General features: G+C 45.7%; 1 protein-coding gene across 4 annotated transcripts in view; it reads left to right on the top strand.

Annotated features, from left to right (window-relative positions):
• Positions 1-19559, top strand: part of fryl (furry homolog, like) — a 683156-nt gene that overhangs the window by 187553 nt on the left and 476044 nt on the right. For all 4 annotated transcript variants that reach the window (XM_072496733.1, XM_072496730.1, XM_072496731.1 and 1 more), the window contains one exon: positions 4542-4741. In XM_072496733.1, the coding sequence (XP_072352834.1) occupies positions 4622-4741 (120 nt within the window). In that variant the 5' untranslated portion in view covers positions 4542-4621. The remainder of the gene's footprint in view (positions 1-4541; positions 4742-19559) is intronic.

Here is a 19559-nt window from a genome sequence, read left to right as displayed (position 1 = left end):
TTTTACCATTCCGTTAATTTGCCAAAACACAATGCTGCTCTTAGCAACCATCTAATCACTGGGCAGACATTTCCTGTTCCATTAAGTGTTATGATTGAAAATTGCTATACAGTTTATACGAAAGCCCTATATGCACACACGATAGTGTACTCTAATTAATAAAAATGATAGCTGATTGTAAACTGTCAAGGTGACAATGTAGCTCATGAATTCTGAGCAGAAACAAGTGAATCATTATTTTTCAAGTGTCATTTGCTTATTTAGTTTTGGAAGATTAACCCTTATCCAGTATGAATTGCCTATTTAATTTTGAAATGTTGTTTTCATTATATCAATTTTGAACATTATAAAGTGGAAAGTAAATGTGGAGAATAGATGATAGTTGCAGTATTCTTCAATGGGATCAAATAGCAAAAAGTAGTGCTTGTGTTGAGAGCATTTACTTTCTAAAATTATGTTGTAAATTTACTGCAGTGAGCTCCGTTAAAGGGATTTGATGGCCAAGAAAAGTATGCTTGTTGAGATACGTGCAAGAAAAATCCAATTTATTCCAATTGGTGTTTTCCACCCAGAATTAATGAATTTTGTTTTAGTGACTCAGTGAAACTAATGAGCATCATGCCCTGAGAATGTTTGATACTAGGTACAAGCACTGTAAGAACTAACTAACTGATTCAATGCATAGTTTTGGGAGTATGGAAGATGGTTCTGCTTCAGGGAATCAAACACCTCAGCCTAATTTCATATGGAGGCCAGTTCTTCAATTTAGACATTAATAGGTAGATAGCTTCTCTACTGAGATTGATAGCTTTGTACTACAAATAAGAGAACTGCTATAAGTTCAAATGTAGGTTCCAGGATTTACAGTAGAGAGTTTGAAAAACTACAATTGGACAATTATGTGAAGTTGATGCTTAGATTTAGGAACAGTCCATGCTCGAGCTTTTCTTTGTCAACATTTTAAAATTGTTTTGTTTCATGCAACTGAACTACAAATGCATTAATAGACTTTTATGTTAGATAAACTGGGGTTGTTTTGTTTTGAGTAAAGGGGTTTGAGGGGAATTTTGACAGAGGTGTAAAACATTTTGACAGATTTAGATGAGATACACTAAGAAAAGCTGTACCATTGGCTGATGCGTTATGAACGCATGGTCCAGGCTAAGAGACTGGATCAGAACCAGAACTTATTTTGTTCCAGGAGTAATGTAAGAAATAGGGCTTGTTAATTTTAAAAACAAGCTTTATTTATAACAAAAGAAAAACAGTATTTAAACTTCAACCCTAACAATAACAGATTACAGATAGTTTCTTAACCTGAACACACGAGTTCCCATTAAACATCACTTCAAATGAACATACAGCTCTCATTCCACTTAAATAGGCAGCTGAAGATGATACTTGTATTTACAAAGCAATTTTCTGTTGTTAGCCAAATTCCTTACAACCCTTTTCGAAAGCCTGTCTCTGGGACAGTTGTTTCATAACCTAGGTGGCTTTTTGCACCTTCCTCTTCACCTGTTCAAAACAGGATTCTCTCTCTCTCTCTCTCTCTCTCTCTCTCTCTCTCTCTCTCTCTCTCTCTCTCTCTCTCTCTCTCTCTCTCTAAGCTCTGTCCAGCCTCTCAAATAAAGGTTCTCTCCTGGGGTGTCCAGACTTGAACCCATCAGCATTATCTTGGCTGTTTGATTTCCCACCCCCATGTATACAAAAGAACAGAATCACGCTATTGATAACTACCTTCCCATTGCTGGACAAAGAAGTCATCAGACTCTGTAATGGGCTGATAACTGGTCAGACAGGAGTGTCCTGAAAGACAATAGATCTCGAGTGAATCATCCTTGCTGAACAGGGACATCCTCTGTATTCCCACTAATAAGTTTAAGTCTGAATGAGACAGTGTAACTCAGGCCAGGTGTGGGCGCATCCATCTGATTCTTAGTTTTTCCCTCAGTCTGTTTAACTACTAAATTGCCTGCTACATCTTCAGTTCCATTTTTGGACCCAATTTCCTAATATCTCCCTCTCGTAACATGTTATAAGAACTCGGGGACACTGGTTTAAGGCTTTGGGCAAGAATTTCAGCACGAAGCATGTACGGAAGAACATACTACATACAAATTAGGAGTAGGCCACTTAGCCCCTCGAACCTGTTATGCCATTCTGTAAGATTATGGCTGATCTGATTGTAACCTCAATACCACATTCCTGCCTATCCCCAATCACCTTTCACCCTCCTTGTTAATCCAGAATCTATCTTGCTCTGTCTTAAAATATTCAAAGACTCTGCTTCCACTGCCTTTTGAGCAAGAGAGATCCAGCGACTCACTTGCTTCTCCTCACCTTGTCTTAAATGAACGACCCCTTATTTTTAAATATGACCCTTAATTCTAGATTCTCCAACAAGAGGAAACATCCTCTCCACATCTACCCTTTCGAGACCCCTCAGAATCTTAACGGTTTCATTCAAGTCGCCTCTTACTCACTCTTCTAAACGCTAGTGGATACAGACCTAGTCTCTCCAGCCTTGCCTCAGCAGACAATGTGCCCGTTCCTGATAGTAGTCCAGTAAACTTGAATTGCATCTTTCCTTAAATAAAGAGACCAATACTGTACACAGCACTCCAGGTGTGGTCTCACCATTGCCCTGTATAACTGAAGCATAACTGCCCTACTTTTGTCTTCAATTCCCCTTGCAATAAATGATAACATTCTATTAGCTTTCCTAATTACTTGCTGTACCTTCACACCGGCCTTTTTTGATTCGTGTACTAGGACACCCAAATCCCTCTACACCTCAGAACTCTGAAATCTCTCATCATTTAAATAATAAGCTTTTTTTATTCTTCCAGCCAAATTAGCCAATTTCACATATGGCCACATTATATTCCATTTGTCAGCTTTGTGCTCACTCACTTAACCTTTGCCTCTTTGTAGCCTCCTTGCGGCCTCTTCATAATTTAGTTTCCTACCTATCTTTGTGTCGTCAGTAAATTTCGCAACCATACCTTCGATCCCTTCATCCAAGTCATTTAGATAAATTGTAAAAAGTTGAGGCCCAGCACTGATGCCTGTGGCACACGACTCATTACATCATGCCAAACAGATAAAGACCCATTTATGCCACTGTCTCTATTCTCTGCCTGCATGGGTGGTGGAAGCGGAGATGATCAGTGATTTCAAAAATAATTTGGATGGGCACTTGAAGGAAATAAAGTTGTAGGACTATGGGGATAGAACAGGAGAATGCAATTGACTAGATTGCTCTACAGAGAGCTGGCATGGACTAGATGGACTGATTGGTTTATTTCTGTGCTTTAATAAGACCATAAGACATAGGAGCAGAATTAGGCCACTCAGCCCATCAAGTCTGCTCCGCCATTCAATCATGGCTGATATTTTCTCATTCCCGTTCTCCTGCCTTCTCCCCATAACTCTTGATCCCCTTATTAATCAAGAACCTATCTATCTCTGTTTTAAAGACAAGTGATTTGGCCTCCACAGCCTTCTGAGGCAAAGTGTTCCACAGATTCACCACCCTCTGGCTGAAGAAATTCCTTCTCATCTCTGTTTTAAAGGATCATCCGTTTCGTCTGAGATGGTGTTCTCTGGTTCTAGTTTTTCCTACAAGTGGAAACACCTTCTCCACATCCACTCTATCCAGGCCTCGCAGTATCCTGAAAGTTTCAATAAGATCCCCCCATATCCTTCTGAACTCCCAACTGCTCCTCATACGACAAGCTCTTCATTCCAGGGATCATTCTTGTGAACCTCCTCTGGACCCTTTCCAAGGCCAGCATATCCTTCCTTCGATACTGATAATGATTCACCAGAATGAACAATTCTGGATTTACTGAACCATGGTATTTTCTATAATCCATGTTGAGTTTCCTTTCTCACATCAATCTGATACCAAGATTCCTTTGTTTCACCGCTGGAACATTTTCTGCCTTCACCGCAGTCTCTCCCTCACTGTTGTGAAGTCGAGATTGCATCTTTATCACTCCAAGCCGCGACTTCTTCAACCATCTCCTTGCCAGCATGCCTGGTTCCAAAATTCAACTTAGTCATCATTTAATAGTCTATCTTCACCCCCATAGAAAGACCCACACACCCATTGCTTCTATCCTTGCCTAACCTTACTATTCCCAAGCAAATGATGCCCTTGTAATTGGATCATTAACTTGTTCCCTGTTCCCTGCAGTTTATGCTGTTCTTACAAACATTTCCTTCTTGACCTCTGGAACTTCAAAATCTGTTCATCTTGTCACGATCTGCTGCCAAAAGCATCTAAAAGCATTTTAGTTTAATTTTGCTTTCAAACCTTCCACCCCAACCTAAATGTGTTTTTCTTGTGTCAATGTATACCTTTTTTCTTTAAAAATTGCTGAGAGATGTGCTTCCCTCTTAGGAATGCTGTGGAAACGTATGTTAATTTGCTGATTGTATAATCTTCTGTGTCCAGCTTAAGCTGCTTACAATGCTGCATTGAATGCTTCCTGCCCATCATAAATAATCATATTTTTTGTGTTTTCATGCAGCATCAGCACCTGTTAACACCGTAACCAGGCGCCGTATTTCTCCAGGTAGTAATCCCAGCTGGGAGAAGAAAAGTGTCACAATGTCGAACGTTACCATTGACCCGGACATCAAACCTGGGGAATATGTTATTAAGAGCCTCTTTGCAGAATTCACAGTTCAGGCTGAAAAAAAGATTGAAGTTGTGATGGCTGAACCATTGGTAAGTCAAATTTGAGTTTACAAAAATTAAAAAGAGGGAAGGTGAGCGATATTTCTCATAACCTTTTCCCTGCTGGCCTTTGAGCAGCACACCAGCACCTTCCCTGACCAAGAATAATAGTTGGAGAATTGCTGTGAGAGTCTCATTAATTCAACTCTGTAACTAATTGTGTGGGAGTAGCCTTGGACAGCTGGTTCTATGGATCTGTTGTCTTTTACAATACATCTTTTCTGCCCAACTATAGGCAGAGAAATCCTGACTCTCTGGAAATCTGTCTTAAATCCCTAAGTCTTTACCTCCCTCATGGCTTTCAAAAGTCTTTTCGAAAACAACTCTTCAACTAAGTTTTCAGTTGTCTTTCCTAGTTCTCAATGGTTAGATTTGTGTTCTTTTTCCTCATTTAGGAAGCACTTTACCATATTTTTATCCTACAAAAGCAAGTTATTGTTTAATATGTTCATAATTTCATTTTTAGATATATACAGTTAACACTCTAACAGTTTGACGGTTCAAAGGAATTGAAGTAAAATTGTTTGAATCATTTGGTCAAATTTGTAGTGCATGAATACTAACTTGGCAGAGAGGTGGTTGACAGATTTGGTTGCTACTTGCAGGGATAGCTGCTTTTTGCTTTGTATTTGTCTCGTGTCTAGAGCAGGTTTATGCTTTGTTTTTATTTAGTCAGTTGATTTTCTAAACCAATCAACTTGAGTTACCTTAACAGACAATTATTTACATCTTGTTTTTCACTGTAGAAAACTTTACTTCTCTTCAGATGTGTCAATGCAGCTTGTACATACCACACAGTTTTTTGTAATACAGAGTGATCCTCACTGTTGGGGGAGAAAATGAGCAAACTCATTAATAATTCCATGGCACAGACAAAATGGGCCGATTACCCTCCTTCTTTGCTCTTTGTTCTTCTGTGCTGCAAAAGCTTGTATGATAATTCACCAAATTAAATGTGAGTTGTGTGTAAGACGTGAAGGTTTATTAACGAAATGTTTCTGTTACTTTTAGTAGAGGATTAATATTTGCAAAAATTAAGTTGGAACAAGTGTAAGTGACTGTTTCTAAAGCAGAATTTGTTTCAGCATCTAGCTGAGTTGGGATTAAGGGAACAAACTATGTTGATGAGGAATGTGAAAAGATTCATCTTACTGCATCATGTATATGCTATGTTCTATGTTGCAATTCACAGTACTCTATTTCCATTTAAGCATGCCACAAATAACGTGATAGAAAACATTTTGAAGAAAACAGTTTTATTCATTTGAAATCCTACTAATCTAGTTTTATAGCTTACTTACCTTGACAGGACTACCATTCTGATTAAATAAAAGAACTTTGGTATTCTTGTCCTTGAAGTTGTGAGTACTATTGCATTATGTTAGAATCCTTTCTTTTGATTTCCCTTCTCATTTCTTTTGTTTTATTTTATACTTTTTGGTCCGTGAACTCCTAATCGGAATGTGCCTTTAAGCTGAGGCAGCCTCTGCAGGACAGTGTGTTCCAGGATAAGTTTTTTGAGAGGAGAATACAGACTCCTCAGCGTCGAGGGAATCTTAAGGACCAGCTTTGGAGGAAGTTGGTTCAATTGACTGGCTGGCAATCTATGGGTTGGCCAGGAACAGTGTTCTAACTGACAACTGTCAGTGATGGGTCCTATGGGATGCTTCTGGGAGAGCTTGGCAGCACTAATTAGACCTTGAATGAAGAAGGAACTCTCCCCGCCTCTCTGTTCAAGTAAAGGACGGCTTTATTGTTCTAAAACCAGTGAATGCTTGGCACATTTTTACTATATAGTTGAAATGATCTTGAATCTACAAAGAAAGTAGACAGCCTTGCCTGAGGAAACCCTCTCAAGCTTAGAAGGAAGAAGCATTGAAGCGAAAGAAGCATTGAAGCGAAAGCTTCAACTCCTAAACGACTTTAACTGAAAACCATCATAGTGCATTGGAGATCATTTATTCTTTTCACTTTGTCATAAATTTTCTTCCCTCTCCACCGCCTTTTCCCTCTATGTTGTCTGTGTGTGTGGTGTGTGTGTGTGTATATATAGTGGGGTGAGTTGGAAAGGGGGATTGGTTGGGTAAGGGGTATTAGGTAGTCGGTTACATTTTTATCAGTTCAATTATATTACTGTTAAATAATAAAAGGTTATTTGTGTTAAATTTACAAACTTGGTGACTGCAGTTTATTGGGCTCAGCCAAGGTCTCGTATTTTAAAATAGCATCTAATTTCACTTGTGTTGCAACTCGGGGTTCAGTGGGGTGGAATTATCTCTGCACTAGCCCAGGCTGTCGTGACAGTTACTTTTTAAAATAGTGATTTGTCCATTTCAAGTTTGTGATCTGATGGTATGGAATGGAGGCCCTATTTAGCTCTGTTATTTCATTGCCAGGTAGACCCAAATCTGGAAACCAAAACCTGTTAGGATCAGCAATTAATGTCAGCATACACTTTAAAACTTTATATCACCCTGCAGGCTTCATGATGCAAAGGTTCAAAACTCGGAAGCCCTGCATTATGGCTAGCAGTGAGCCAGTTAGCTCAAATTTGAAAGAATCGTAGATCCCACTGACAAATTACCACTTGAGTTCCCATTGATGACACAGGTAGCAGGCATTCCATCATCAGTATCCTGAAAAATTACATGCATATGAAACCTTCTTATAGAATGTTACATTAATCTAATTTGTCCTTCAGGGTTTCATCCCCAGAGACAATCTGCCTGTTACAATGCTTCTCCACCCAGAGAGATTAGTCAATAGTTAATTATTTAATAATTAACAAATTTGATTTCAAGTTTTTGCTTGATGACTATGGAAACCAGAGCTCCACGAGTGTAAATTTGAGAGTGCTTTACCACCATTTTCCTGAGTACAAAATACAGACTCTGACTCATAGAGCTCATTGACCGTAGTTCCTTAAATACAGCTCCAAGTCTGCAGAGCAGGGCAGGGCAGAATGTTCCAGGAGATCAATACCAAGTGCTATCTATTTTCCTCTGAAGTCAGGGACTACTGTTCTGTTAGAGTTATGCATATGCATGGTGTTTCAGCCCACAAGTTCTGATCCCAAAGAAAGATGGTTCTAGTGAGGAAGAAATCATTGGTGCTTCATAAAGTATATCCCCCAGTTTGTATTCATAATTTAAAATAGAAATGAATTCCTTGGGACTTTTAATCCATTATCCTGATGCAGGGACCTCCATGGCATTATTGACAATGTCCTTAAATCTGCAAGGATTACTTTCATTGCAGTCTGGCATGTTGATGTAGTATTCTCTAATTAATGTTTTCAGGAAGCATTCACTTCAAAAGCCTATTATGTCTTAAGCTTGATTCCAATTGAATCATCAAATATTATGCCACATAAGCTATTTTACTCCATTTGAGCCACTCATCAGATTCAATCCTTCTGCTTGCTCCCCGTGTCTTTATTCATGTCCTTTTTCAGGCAAATATCTATGTCCTTTTAAAATAATTCATGGACTCTGCAACGAAGGTCTGTAGCAGACAATGTCACAATCAAATCATCACCGTGGTAGCACATAGACAAGTATGTATGAAGTAAAGGGAGCTGGTTTCAAGGATCAGTTTGTGTGTGTGTTCGTGTGCGTGCGTGCGTGCGCAAGTGCAAGGAACTGCTTATTGTTGATTCCAAGGAGGTTAGAAATGTCTAGGTACTGCAAATATTATGTTGTGCTGAGCAGTGTGATCATTTATGTGCTTTAATATTCAATGAATGTATAAAGCAGTTTATGACATGCATATAGCTGTACATAACCTTATATTTCTCTAATAAGAGTGTATTTTCTCTAATAAGCGTTTATATGCTGCTTACTGTCATGCCCAGTAAATATGTCACACTCTTTGCAATCGGCAAATTGGCCCGACGCAGGCGCCAAGAATGGCGCGAACCACTCGGGCGTCGGGCCAACAGGAAGTTGCGGAATTCTCTGCACTTCCGGGGGCTAGGCCGGCACCGGAGGGGTAGGCACCGCGCCAACCGGCGCTGAAGGGACTGCGCGAGTTAGCGCATGCGCAGAACCGCCGGCGTATTCTGGCGCATGTGCAAGGGGGTGTCTTCTCCGCGCTTCGGCCATGGCAGAGCCCTACAGGGGCCGGCGTGGAAGGAAGGAGTGTCCTCACGGCACAGGCCCGCCCGCAGATCGGTGGGCCCCGATTGCGGGCCAGGCCAACGTGGCCCCCCCCTCCCCCGGGCCGCTGCCAACGGCCCCCGACCAGCATGGCGTGATCCCCGCCCGAAAACCGGCGCCGGAGAATATGGCAGCCGGCATCGGCGCGGGATTCAACCCCCCCCCCCTGGTTCTCAGACCTGGCGGGGGGTTCGGAGAATCCCGCCTAAGGACTCTATCCAGTGTGGAATCTAAAAATTGATTTTAGAATGTGGGCAATACATCAAAGATGGTCACAAAGGTTAGGTGACCTTCTGTGATTTCTACAGAGAACAGATTAACTAATTTTTGATCATACTTCCGGAATGTTCGTGGGTGGAAGACCTTCCCCAGAAGGTTGTGTGAATAACGATTTTTTTCCTGATTTTAAATTTGCTCAAAAGCCTGCTTTGTGTTTATTACTGAAAATCACAAAACTCAAAAGGTTTAAAACACTCCCTCTAAAACACATCTTGTTGCAGACTGCCGAGAGTTGAAGAGAAAGGTGAAAAGTTATCTCACCATCTCTATTCCCATCTGTAACTACTGAAGACAAGATCACATGGCGATGCATACTGCATTTCAGTAAGCTGGAGTATTGGGACAAGGGTTCTCTGTTTGGCTCTGTGAGGCACGATCAATTTGGCTGGTCAAACTGAGGCTTTATTAGTCTTTGAAGTGTGGCCTCCTACAGCAGCTGACGAAATGGCTGCGAGCTGAAGGCCACGCATATTTATAACCTGGCTCCTGGGCGGAGCTAGCATGCAGGAGCCCAGGTGAACCTGTAGTGCAGGTTCTACCGTACAACCCTTAATATAGGAACACAGTGGTTTACCACATTCACCCCCTGTTAAAATTTAGTCTGGCGGGGGTCGTGGATAACTGTACAATTCGCAATCTTTAATATTTACAGAACAGTGAAAAAAAAATGTCTCTGGTCATCCGGTGGGCCAGTCAGAGGTTCAGCCGGTCCGGCGCCTTGATTGTCCTCTGGGATCGACGAAGTGGAGCCGGCGATGTTGGTGCGGTCGTGGTCGAAGTTGACTCCGGGAGCGTGCCAAAATCCTTTTCATCAACGGGGGTGGGCAGGGGGAGGACGGACAGTCCTAGGGGGGGGTGATAGGGTGGTGGGGGAGGGGAGGGTGGCGACGGGGGTGGTGTGGGGGCGGAACTTGCTGGTGCCAGGCCCCTGAGGGAGACAGTATCCTGGCGGCCGTCGGGGAACACCACGTAGGCGTACTGTGGGTTTGCGTGGAGCAGGTGCACCCTTTCCACCAATGGGTCTGCCTTGTGGAGCCGCACATGTTTACGGAGAAGCACGGTTCCCGGAGCTGTGAGCCAAGTTGGGAGTGATACCCCGGATGTGGAATTCCTGGGGAAGGCAAAAAGACGTTCGTGCGGTGTACTGTTAGGAGCAGTGCAAAGTAATGAGCGAATGGAATGTAGTGCATCAGGGAGGACCTCTTGCCAGCGGGAGGCTGGGAGATTTCTGGACCGTAGGGCCAGCTGGACGGCCCTCCATACCGTCCCATTCTCCCCTTCTACGAGTCAGTTACCCCGGGGGTTGTAGCTCGTCGTTCTGCTGGAGGCGATACCCCTGCTGAGCAGGAACTGGCATAGCTCATCACTCATGAATGAGGATCCCCTGTCACTGTGGATGTAGGCGGGGAAGCCGAACAGAGTGAAGATAGAATTAAGGGCTTTAATGACGGTGGCATACGTCATGTCGGGGCATGGGATGGCGAAGGGAAAACGGGAGTATTCATCGATCACACTGAGGAAATACGTGTGTTGGTCGGAGGAGGGGAGGGGGCCTTTGAAATCCATGCTGAGGCGTTCAAAGGGGCGGGAGGCCTTCACCAGGTGCGCGCGGTCCGGCCGGTAGAAGTGCAGTTTGCACTCCGCACAGACCTGGCAGTCCTTGTTGATCGTCCTTACTTCCTCGACGGAGTGGGGCAAATTTTGTGCCTTAATGCAGTGGTACAACTGAGTGACCCCTGGGTGACGAAGGCTGTCGTGCAGGGTCGGGAGTCGGTCTACCTGTGCGCTGGCACATGTACCTCGGGATAGAGGGTCTGGGGGCTCGTTGAGTTTGCCAGGAATATACTTAATCTCGTAGTTATAGGTGGAGAGCTCGATTCTCCACCGCAAGATTTTGTCATTTTTGATCTTGCCCTGCTGTGTGTTGTTGAACATGAAGGCTACCGACCGTTGGTCAGTGAGGAGAGTGAATCTCCTGCAGGCCAGGTAATGCCTCCAATGTCGCACCGCCTCAATGATAGCCTGGGCCTCCTTTTCGACGGATGAGTCCCGAATTTCGGAGGCATAGAGGGTGCGGGAAAAGAATGCCACGTGCCTGGTTGAGGGTGGCGGCAAGGGCGACGTCCGATGCGTCGTTTTCTACTTGGAAAGGAAGTGTTTCGTCTACAGCGTGCATTTCAGCTTTGGCAATATCAGCTCTGATCCGGACGAAGGCCTGTTGAGCCTCTGCCATCAGGGGGAAATGAGTGGATTGTATAAGTGGCGGGCATTGTCCGCATAGTTTGGGACCCACTGAGCGTAATACGAGAAGAACCCCAGGCAGCGTTTGAGGGCCTTGGGGCAGTGGGGGAGGGGAAGCTCCATGAGGGGGCGCATGCGGTCGGGATCGGGCCCCAGAACTCCGTGCTGGACCACGTAGCCGAGGATGGCTAAGCGGTTTGTACGGAACACACACTTCTTGTTATACGTGAGGTTGAGGAGAGTGGCAGTGCGGAGAAATCTAGCGAGGTTGGCATCATGGTCCTGCTGATCATGGCCGCAGATGGTCACATTGTTTAGGTACTTTTGTAAGGGCCCCGAAGAATCCAGCACGAGTTTTAAGGATACAAAATAATAAAGTTTATTTACTATAACAACATATACATAGCAGTAGCAGTAACTTCCCTTGCTACCTTCTCCTTCCTCCTGGTTCCTGGACTGGCCAGCTTATTTATAGTAGGAGTTTCTCCGCCCCCCTCATTGGGGAAGTTCATACTCCCATAGGATTGTGGGATAATCATTAGTCCCCAGCCAATCGTCAGTAGGCAGGTTATAACAGGTACGGAAACGTGGCCCGCAAGCCGTACCGGTCAACCATTCGGTCCATCTCCCTTTGGAAGACCGAAACCCCATTGGTGACGCCGAAGGGGACCCTAAGGAAGTGATATAGCCGGCCGTCTTCCTCAAAGGTGGTGTATGGCTGGTCCGATTTACGGATGGGGAGCTGGTGGTAAGCGGATTTCAGGTCCACCGTTGAGAAGACCTGGTACTGTGCAATCTGGTTAACCATGTCAGATATGCGTGGGAGGGGGTAGGCATCGAGCTGCGTGTACCTCTTGATGGTCTGGCTGTAGTCAACGACCATTCAATTTTTCTCCCCAGACTTAACCACTACCACTTGAGCTCTCCAGGGGCTGTTGCTGGCCTCGATGACTCCCTCCTGAAGCAACTGCTGGACCTCAGACCTGATGAAGGCCTTATCCTGGGTGCTGTACCGCCTGCTCCTGGTGGCGACGGGTTTGCAATCTGGAGTTAGATTGGCAAAGAGGGAAGGAGGATCGACCTTTAGGGTCGCGAGGCTGCACACGGTGAGGGGTGGTAAGGGTCCGCCGAATTTAAGGGTCAGGCTCTGGAGGTTGCACTGAAAATCCAGGCCAAGGATAAGTGCAGCGCAGAGTTTGGGGAGGACGTAAAGGCGAAAACCGTGGGACACTACGCCTTGGACTGTGAGCATGACCGTGCAGTACCCCCGGATCGCTACGCGATGGGATCCGGAGGCCAGGGAGATACTTTGATTGGTAGGGTGTACCTTGAGGGAGCAGCTCCTTACCGTATTTGGATGTACAAAGCTCTTGGTGCTCCCGGAGTCCAGTAGGCAGGAGGTCACGTGGCCGTTGACTTTCACGCTGGTGGATGCGTTCGTCAGAGTGCGTCGTCTGGACTGGTCGATTACCATGGATGTGAGTCGTGATTGATTGTCGGGTAGTGAGGCGGCCGCTGCGTCGGGGTCCTGAAACGCCGTTGGTCTCCATGTGCTGCGGGGTGGACAAGATGGCGGCGCCCGGAGGTCCTGGGGTCACAAAATGGCGGCGCCCATGGAGCGCATGTTGCAGGGGTGGAGCAAGATGGCGGCACCCATGAAACACACGTGTTGTGCGGGGGAGAAGATGGCGGCGCCCATTGCTCGCACATGGCCTGGGGAGGATAGCAGTGCCCATTGTCCGTAACCGGGGCGGGTGGGGGCGACCGCTGCCGCTGAGCGGGCCTGGCACACCGCTGCGTAGTGGCCCTTCGTCCCGCAGGCCTTACAAAGGGCAGTGTGGGCCGGGCAGCGTTGGCGGGGGTGTCTTTGTTGGCCGCAAAAATAGCATTGGGGCCCCCCCGGAGATCACTGGCTGGCGCGTAGCGCAGGCGTACTGGGTGGGTAGCGCCCCCGCTGGGGCGGCTGCCTGTGGGGTCCATGAAGCGTAGGAGGAGTGGGCCACGTGGTTGGGGGCGTTGGACTGTACATTGCGCAGGGTGACCGTCATGGAAAGCGCTAGTGTTTTGGTCTCTGCGAGGTCGCGCTTGGCCCCTTCCAGGAGCCGCTGCCTGATAACATCGGACCCAATTCCAGTTACAAAAGCGTTCCTCATAAGGAGATCTGAGTGCTCCTTAGCTGTAACGTCCTGGCAGTCACAGTCCCGAACTAGTGGGAACTAGTTTAGAGTTGAGTCTGAGTACAAGATTTGAATCTTCTGAGCCTCTGGAACAGGGGTCGGCGCTGCGTTGAAATATGCTTCAGGGAAATGAAATGAAAATCGCTTATTGTCACGAGTAGGCTTCAATGAAGTTACTATGAAAAGCCCCTAGTCGCCACATTCCGACGCCTGTTCGGGGAGGCTGGTACGGGAATTGAACCGTACTGCTGGCCTGCATTGGTCTGCTTTAAAAGCCAGCGATTTAGCCCAGTGAGCTAAAAAAAACAAGCTAGCCAGTGCTGGAAGACCTTTCTGGCGTCGCTTGCGTGTGGATTCAGCTGCAGTCGATCTGGTTTAATCCGGAGGTCCATCTTCTGAATCAGAGACTAATAAATTGAGGCACGATCAATTTGGCTGGAGACGAAGTTGAATTCAAACTGAGGCTTTATTAGTATCTGAAGTGTGGCCTCCCACAGCAGCTGACGAAATGGCTGTGAGCTGAAGGCCATGCATATTTATAACCCGGCTCCTGGGCGGAGCTAGCATGCAGGGGCCCAGGTGAACCTGTAGTGCAGGTTCTACCGTACCACCCTTAATATGGGAACACAGTGGTTTACCACACTCTGGGTTTAGCTACACCTACGTTAGATTTGGACTTGTAAGCACAAGATCTGATTTCAGATACTCTGAACCCCAGGAAGTATCTAGGGTAAAAACCTTGAAAAAGAAGTGATTTTGTGTAAATTTGTGCCGACTCTTCAGCTTAACCATAAGAAGCAATCAATCGTGGTCTATGCTAACTTAAACTTGTATTATCTTGGTCACCCCTTCAACATCACCGTCTTGTTTTTGTATTCTGTGCTTCTAGGTACAAAATTTACGACTTCTTCAGCGATACTGTGTCTGGGTTTCTTCCGGGTGTTCCGGTTTCCTCCCACACACCAAAGATGTGCAGGTTAGGTGGATTGGCCATGCAAAAAATTGCCTCTACGGGTGGGGTGCAGGAATAGGGCAGAGGATTGGGCCTAGGTAGGGTGGTCTTTCGAAAGGTCTGTGCAGACTCGAATGGCTTCTGCATTGTAGGGATTCTATGATTCTATATGCAGAGGGTGGCTGATGTAACTCCACTGTTTAAAATGGGAGGCAGAGAGAAAGGGACCAGTAAGCCTGACATCAGTTGTGTGGAAAAGTTTAAAATCCATTATCAAAGATTTTATAGCAGAGCACTTAGAAAAACAGTGGCAGGATCGGAGAGAGCCAGCATGGATTTATGATGGGGAAATCATGCTTGACAAATCTACTGTAATTCTTTGAAGGATGTAACGAGTAGAATTGATGAAGGAGAGCCAGTGGATGTGGTGCATTTGGACTTCTAGAAGGCTTTTGACAAAGTCCCGCACAAAAGATTAGCGTGTAAAATTCAAGCGCATTATGGGCTGGAGCAGGGGGAAATGTTTAGATATATGCAGGTTCGAGATTTTGCCAGGAAGGAGATACAGAGCTTCCCGGTGGAGCTGGCCTCCACATTGCTGGAGGAGGGGCTGGCGAATGGGGGACTGGAGAAGGGGGTAGTGTCGGCGGTTTACGGGGCTATTTTGGAAGAGGAGAAGGCACCACTGGAAGGGATCAAAACAAAGTGGGAGGAAGAGTTGGGAGAGGGTATGGAAGAGAGGTTCTGGTGTGAGGTGCTCCAGAGAGTGAACACCTCCATCTTTGGACGAAGGGGATCTAAGGACAGGGGGACATGTGGGATTAGGCTGTTAGGTTTGAATGGCGGAGTGGGTCTCTGTCTCTCTCTGTCTCTCTCTGTCTCTCTCTGTCTCTCTCTGTCTCTCTCTGTCTCTCTCTGTCTCTCTCTGTCTCTCTCTGTCTCTCTCTGTCTCTCTCTCTCTCTCTCTGTCTCTCTCTCTCTCTCTCTGTCTCTCTCTCTCTCTCTCTGTCTCTCTCTCTCTCTCTCTGTCTCTCTCTCTCTCTCTCTCTCTCTCTCCTCATACTCACAGTACAGTTGCCCTGGTATTTTTCCAAATTGCATTGCCACCACTAGCCCTTTATCCATCTTTCCAGCCTATCTAAAAGGACATAAGAAATAGGAACAAGAGTTGACTGTTCAACCCTTCGAACCTGCACCTGAACCTGCTTAATCAAGAACGTGACTGATCTGACCTTGGCCAGAACTCTGCTTTGCTGCCTATCCCCCCATTGTAGATTGAATTTGGCCAGCTCAGCCTTAAGACCATAAGATACATGAGGAGAATTAGGCCATTTGGCTCATGGGTTTGCTCCGCCATTTGATGGTGGCTGATATGTTTCTCATCCCCATTATCCTGCCTTCTCCCCATAACCCTTATTAATCAAGAACCTATCTATCTCTGTGTTAAAGACACTCGGTTACGTGGATTCTACAGCCTTCTGCGACATTGAGTTCCATATTCACCACCCTGTCTCTGAAGAAATTTCTCTGCATCTCTGTTTTAAAGGTTTGTTCCTTCAGTCTGAGGCTATGCCTTTGGGTTCTACTGTCTCCTACCAGTGGAAACATCCTCTCCACATTCACTCCACCTAGGCCTCTCCATATTCTGAAAGTTTCAATTAGATCCCCCCACAGCCTTTTAAACTCCATTGAATACAGACCCAGAGTCCTCAACTGATGCTCATTTGACAAGTCTTTAATTCAGAGTATCATTCTTGTGAACTTCCTCTGGACCCTTTCCAAGGCACATCCTTTCTCGGATACGAGGCCCCAAACTGCTCACAATATTCCAAATGGAGCCTGACCAGAGCCTTATACAGCCTCAACAGTACAGCCCTGCCTTTGTATTCTAGCCCTCTCGACATGAAAGCTAACATTGCATTTGCCATCCTAACTGCCGACGGAACCTGCACATTAACTTTGGGAGAATCCTGAACTAGGACTCCTAAGACCCTTTGTGCTTCTGATTTGTGAAGCCTTTTCCCATTTAGAAAATACTCTATGCCTCTATTCGTCCTACCAAAATGCATGACCTCACACATTTCCACATTGTATTCCATCTGCCACATTTCCCACTTTCCTAGCCTGTCCAGGGTCCTTCTGCAGCCTCCCTGCTTCCTCAACACTACCTGTCCCTCTACATGTCTTTGTATCATTGTCTAGCAACAATGCCCTTAGTTCCTTCTTCCAGATCATTAATGTTCATCGTGAATAGCTGTGGTCCCAACACTGACCCCTGTGGAACACCACTAGTCACCAGCTGCCATTCTCAAAAGGACCCCTTTAACCCAAATCTGTGTCTTCTGCCAGTCAGCCAATCCTCTATCCTCCCTCCATCTAACACCATGGGCTCTTATCTTAGATAGCAGCCTCATGTACGGCACCTTGTCAAAGACCTTTTAGATCACGTCCACAGGTTTTCCTTTGTCTACCTCCTTGTTACCTCCTCAAAGAATTCTAACACATTTGTCAGGCATGACCTCCCCTTGACTAATCCGTACTGACTCAGTCCTATTTTACCATTCTAAGTACGCCGCATTCCCATCCTTAATAATAGACTCTAAAATCTTACCAACAACCAAAGTCAGGCTAACCGGCCTATAATTTCCTGTCTTTTGCCTCCATCCCTTCTTAAACAGGGATGTGACATTAGCTATTTTCCAATCCTCTGCAACTCTCCCCGCTTCCAGTGATTCCCGAAGGATCACCACCAATAACCTTGAATATATTCAATAACCCACTTTCCACTACACTCTAGGTTATAAAATTACAATTGAGTAATGACCATCTGAGAGAAGAAATTCCTTCTTATCTCTCTCTTAAATGGCAGACCCCTAATTTTGATACGAAGTCCTCTTATTCTTGATTCCCCCATGAGGGGCATCATTTTCTCATGATCTATTCAATCAAGGCCCCCAGAATCTGTCGCGTTTTAATAAGATCATCTCTCATTCTTCTAAACTCCAATGAGTATAGGCCCAACCTGCTCAGGCTTTCCTCTTAAATAAGGATCATTCCAGGAATAAGCTAAATTAACCTTTTTAAATTGCTTCCAATAGAAGTATATCTGCTCTATAATAAGAGTGCCAAAACTGTACACACTTCTCTTGGCGAGTTCTCAGCACTGTCCTGTATATTTGTAGAAAAACGTCCCTATTTTTATACTACACTGCCCTTGCAATAAAGAACAAAATTCCATTTGTCTTCCTAACTGCTTGCTATACCTGCATGCTAAACTTTTGTGATCCATGTGTGTGGTATCCAGATTCCTCTGTACTCCAGTCTTCTCCATTTAAATAATATTTTGCTTTTCCATCTTGCTATATAAGTGGATAACCTCCACGTTTTCCCACATTTGTTTAACTACTTATTTAACCTATCTTTTTTTTTTTTGCTGAAAAATATTTTCATTCAAGTTTTCAACATTTTTACAACACACAAATCCAACCCCAATGTCATCCCCCAACCCCCTGACAGCAACCAGATCCCCAAAATGTAAGACAAACAAACCGCATCTCTGGTGGAACCCCTCATCTGCCTCTCTCAGAGCAAATTTCACCTTCTCCAAATACATGAACTCCATTAGATCCCCCCACGCCAAGGCACAGGGTGGAGAAGCCGATCTCCACCCCAACAGAACCCGCCTTCGAACAATCGATGCAGCGAAGGCCAAAACCAAAACATCTGCCCCACACCTGTGCAGCTCCGGCAGGTCTGACACCCCGAATCTGTGCAGCTCCGGCAGGTCTGACACCCCGAATACGGCCTCCAGGGGATCCAGCTCTAAATCCACGTGCAGGACCTCAGACATGCTCTACTCCCAAAATTTCTCCAACTTTAGGCAGGACCACAACATTTCGACATGGTTGGCTGAACACCTCCCACACCGCTCGCAGCAATCCTCCACCCCCTCAAACAGCTGGCTCACCCTTGCCTTCATTAAGTGCATGCTGTACACCACTTTTAATTGAATCAATCCCAGTCTCGCACACGAGATCAAGGCGTTAATCCTTCGCAGCACTTCACAACATAGTCCTTCCTCCAACACCATCCCCAACTCTTACTTCCACTTGGTCTTAATCCTTTCCATCTGCCGAAACAACCCCACATCCCCCCCCAACCGACAGCACCTCCTCCAACAACGAGGAGGACGGTGCCATGGAAAGTTCGTGAAAACCTTTCTTGCGGAATTATGCCCCTCCTCCTGCTGGAGCCCAAGCTTGGAGCTCCTCCAAGCTTGCAAACCGTCCCTCCAAAAACAGATCCTTCATCTCTTTCACCCCTCTCTCCTCCCATCCCCAGAACCTCACTCCCATCCTCCCTGGCTCAAACCCATGATTCCCTCTTATTGGCATCACCTCAACGCTGCCCTCATCTTGAAGTGCAATCAGAATTGCCATCAAATCTTCAGTGTGGCTACCACCATAGGACTATCCGAGTTGCCAGTGTCCAAAACACCGACCCTTTACAAGAACCCACCTCCATCTGAACCCACAAAACTTTTGTCTCCCTACTCCAGTCCCCACCTTCTCCGCATTCGCTGCCCAGTAATAGTGTAACACGTACGGAAGAGCAAAACCCACTGATTGCTGTCCCCTTTGGAGTATCGCCTTACTTCTCTGAGCTACCTTCCCTGCCCACACAAACAATGAGACCAGCCTGTCTACCCCTCGAAAGAATGACTTTGGCAAAAAGACCGGCCGACATTGGAACAGAAACAACATCCTTGGCAGAATGTTTATTTTTGCTGCCGGCACCTGGCCTGCCAGCGACAAGGGGGAGACTGTGCCATCGTCCGAAGACCTCCTTCACCTTCCTGACTAGGTTTGTGAAATTAAGCTTACGAAGGCACACCCAGTCCCGCACCACCTGTACCCTCAAATACCTAAAATGAGTTGTCACTACCCGAAATGGAAACCCTCCCACTCCCGCCCTTGCACCCAGGGAAAACATCACAAAATATT

This window comes from Scyliorhinus torazame, chromosome 3 (assembly GCF_047496885.1).
Source record: "Scyliorhinus torazame isolate Kashiwa2021f chromosome 3, sScyTor2.1, whole genome shotgun sequence".
Classification (NCBI taxonomy): Eukaryota; Metazoa; Chordata; class Chondrichthyes; order Carcharhiniformes; family Scyliorhinidae; genus Scyliorhinus; species Scyliorhinus torazame.
The sequence above is the reverse complement of the archived record's forward strand: the minus strand, read 5'-3'. Positions and strand labels throughout refer to the sequence as shown.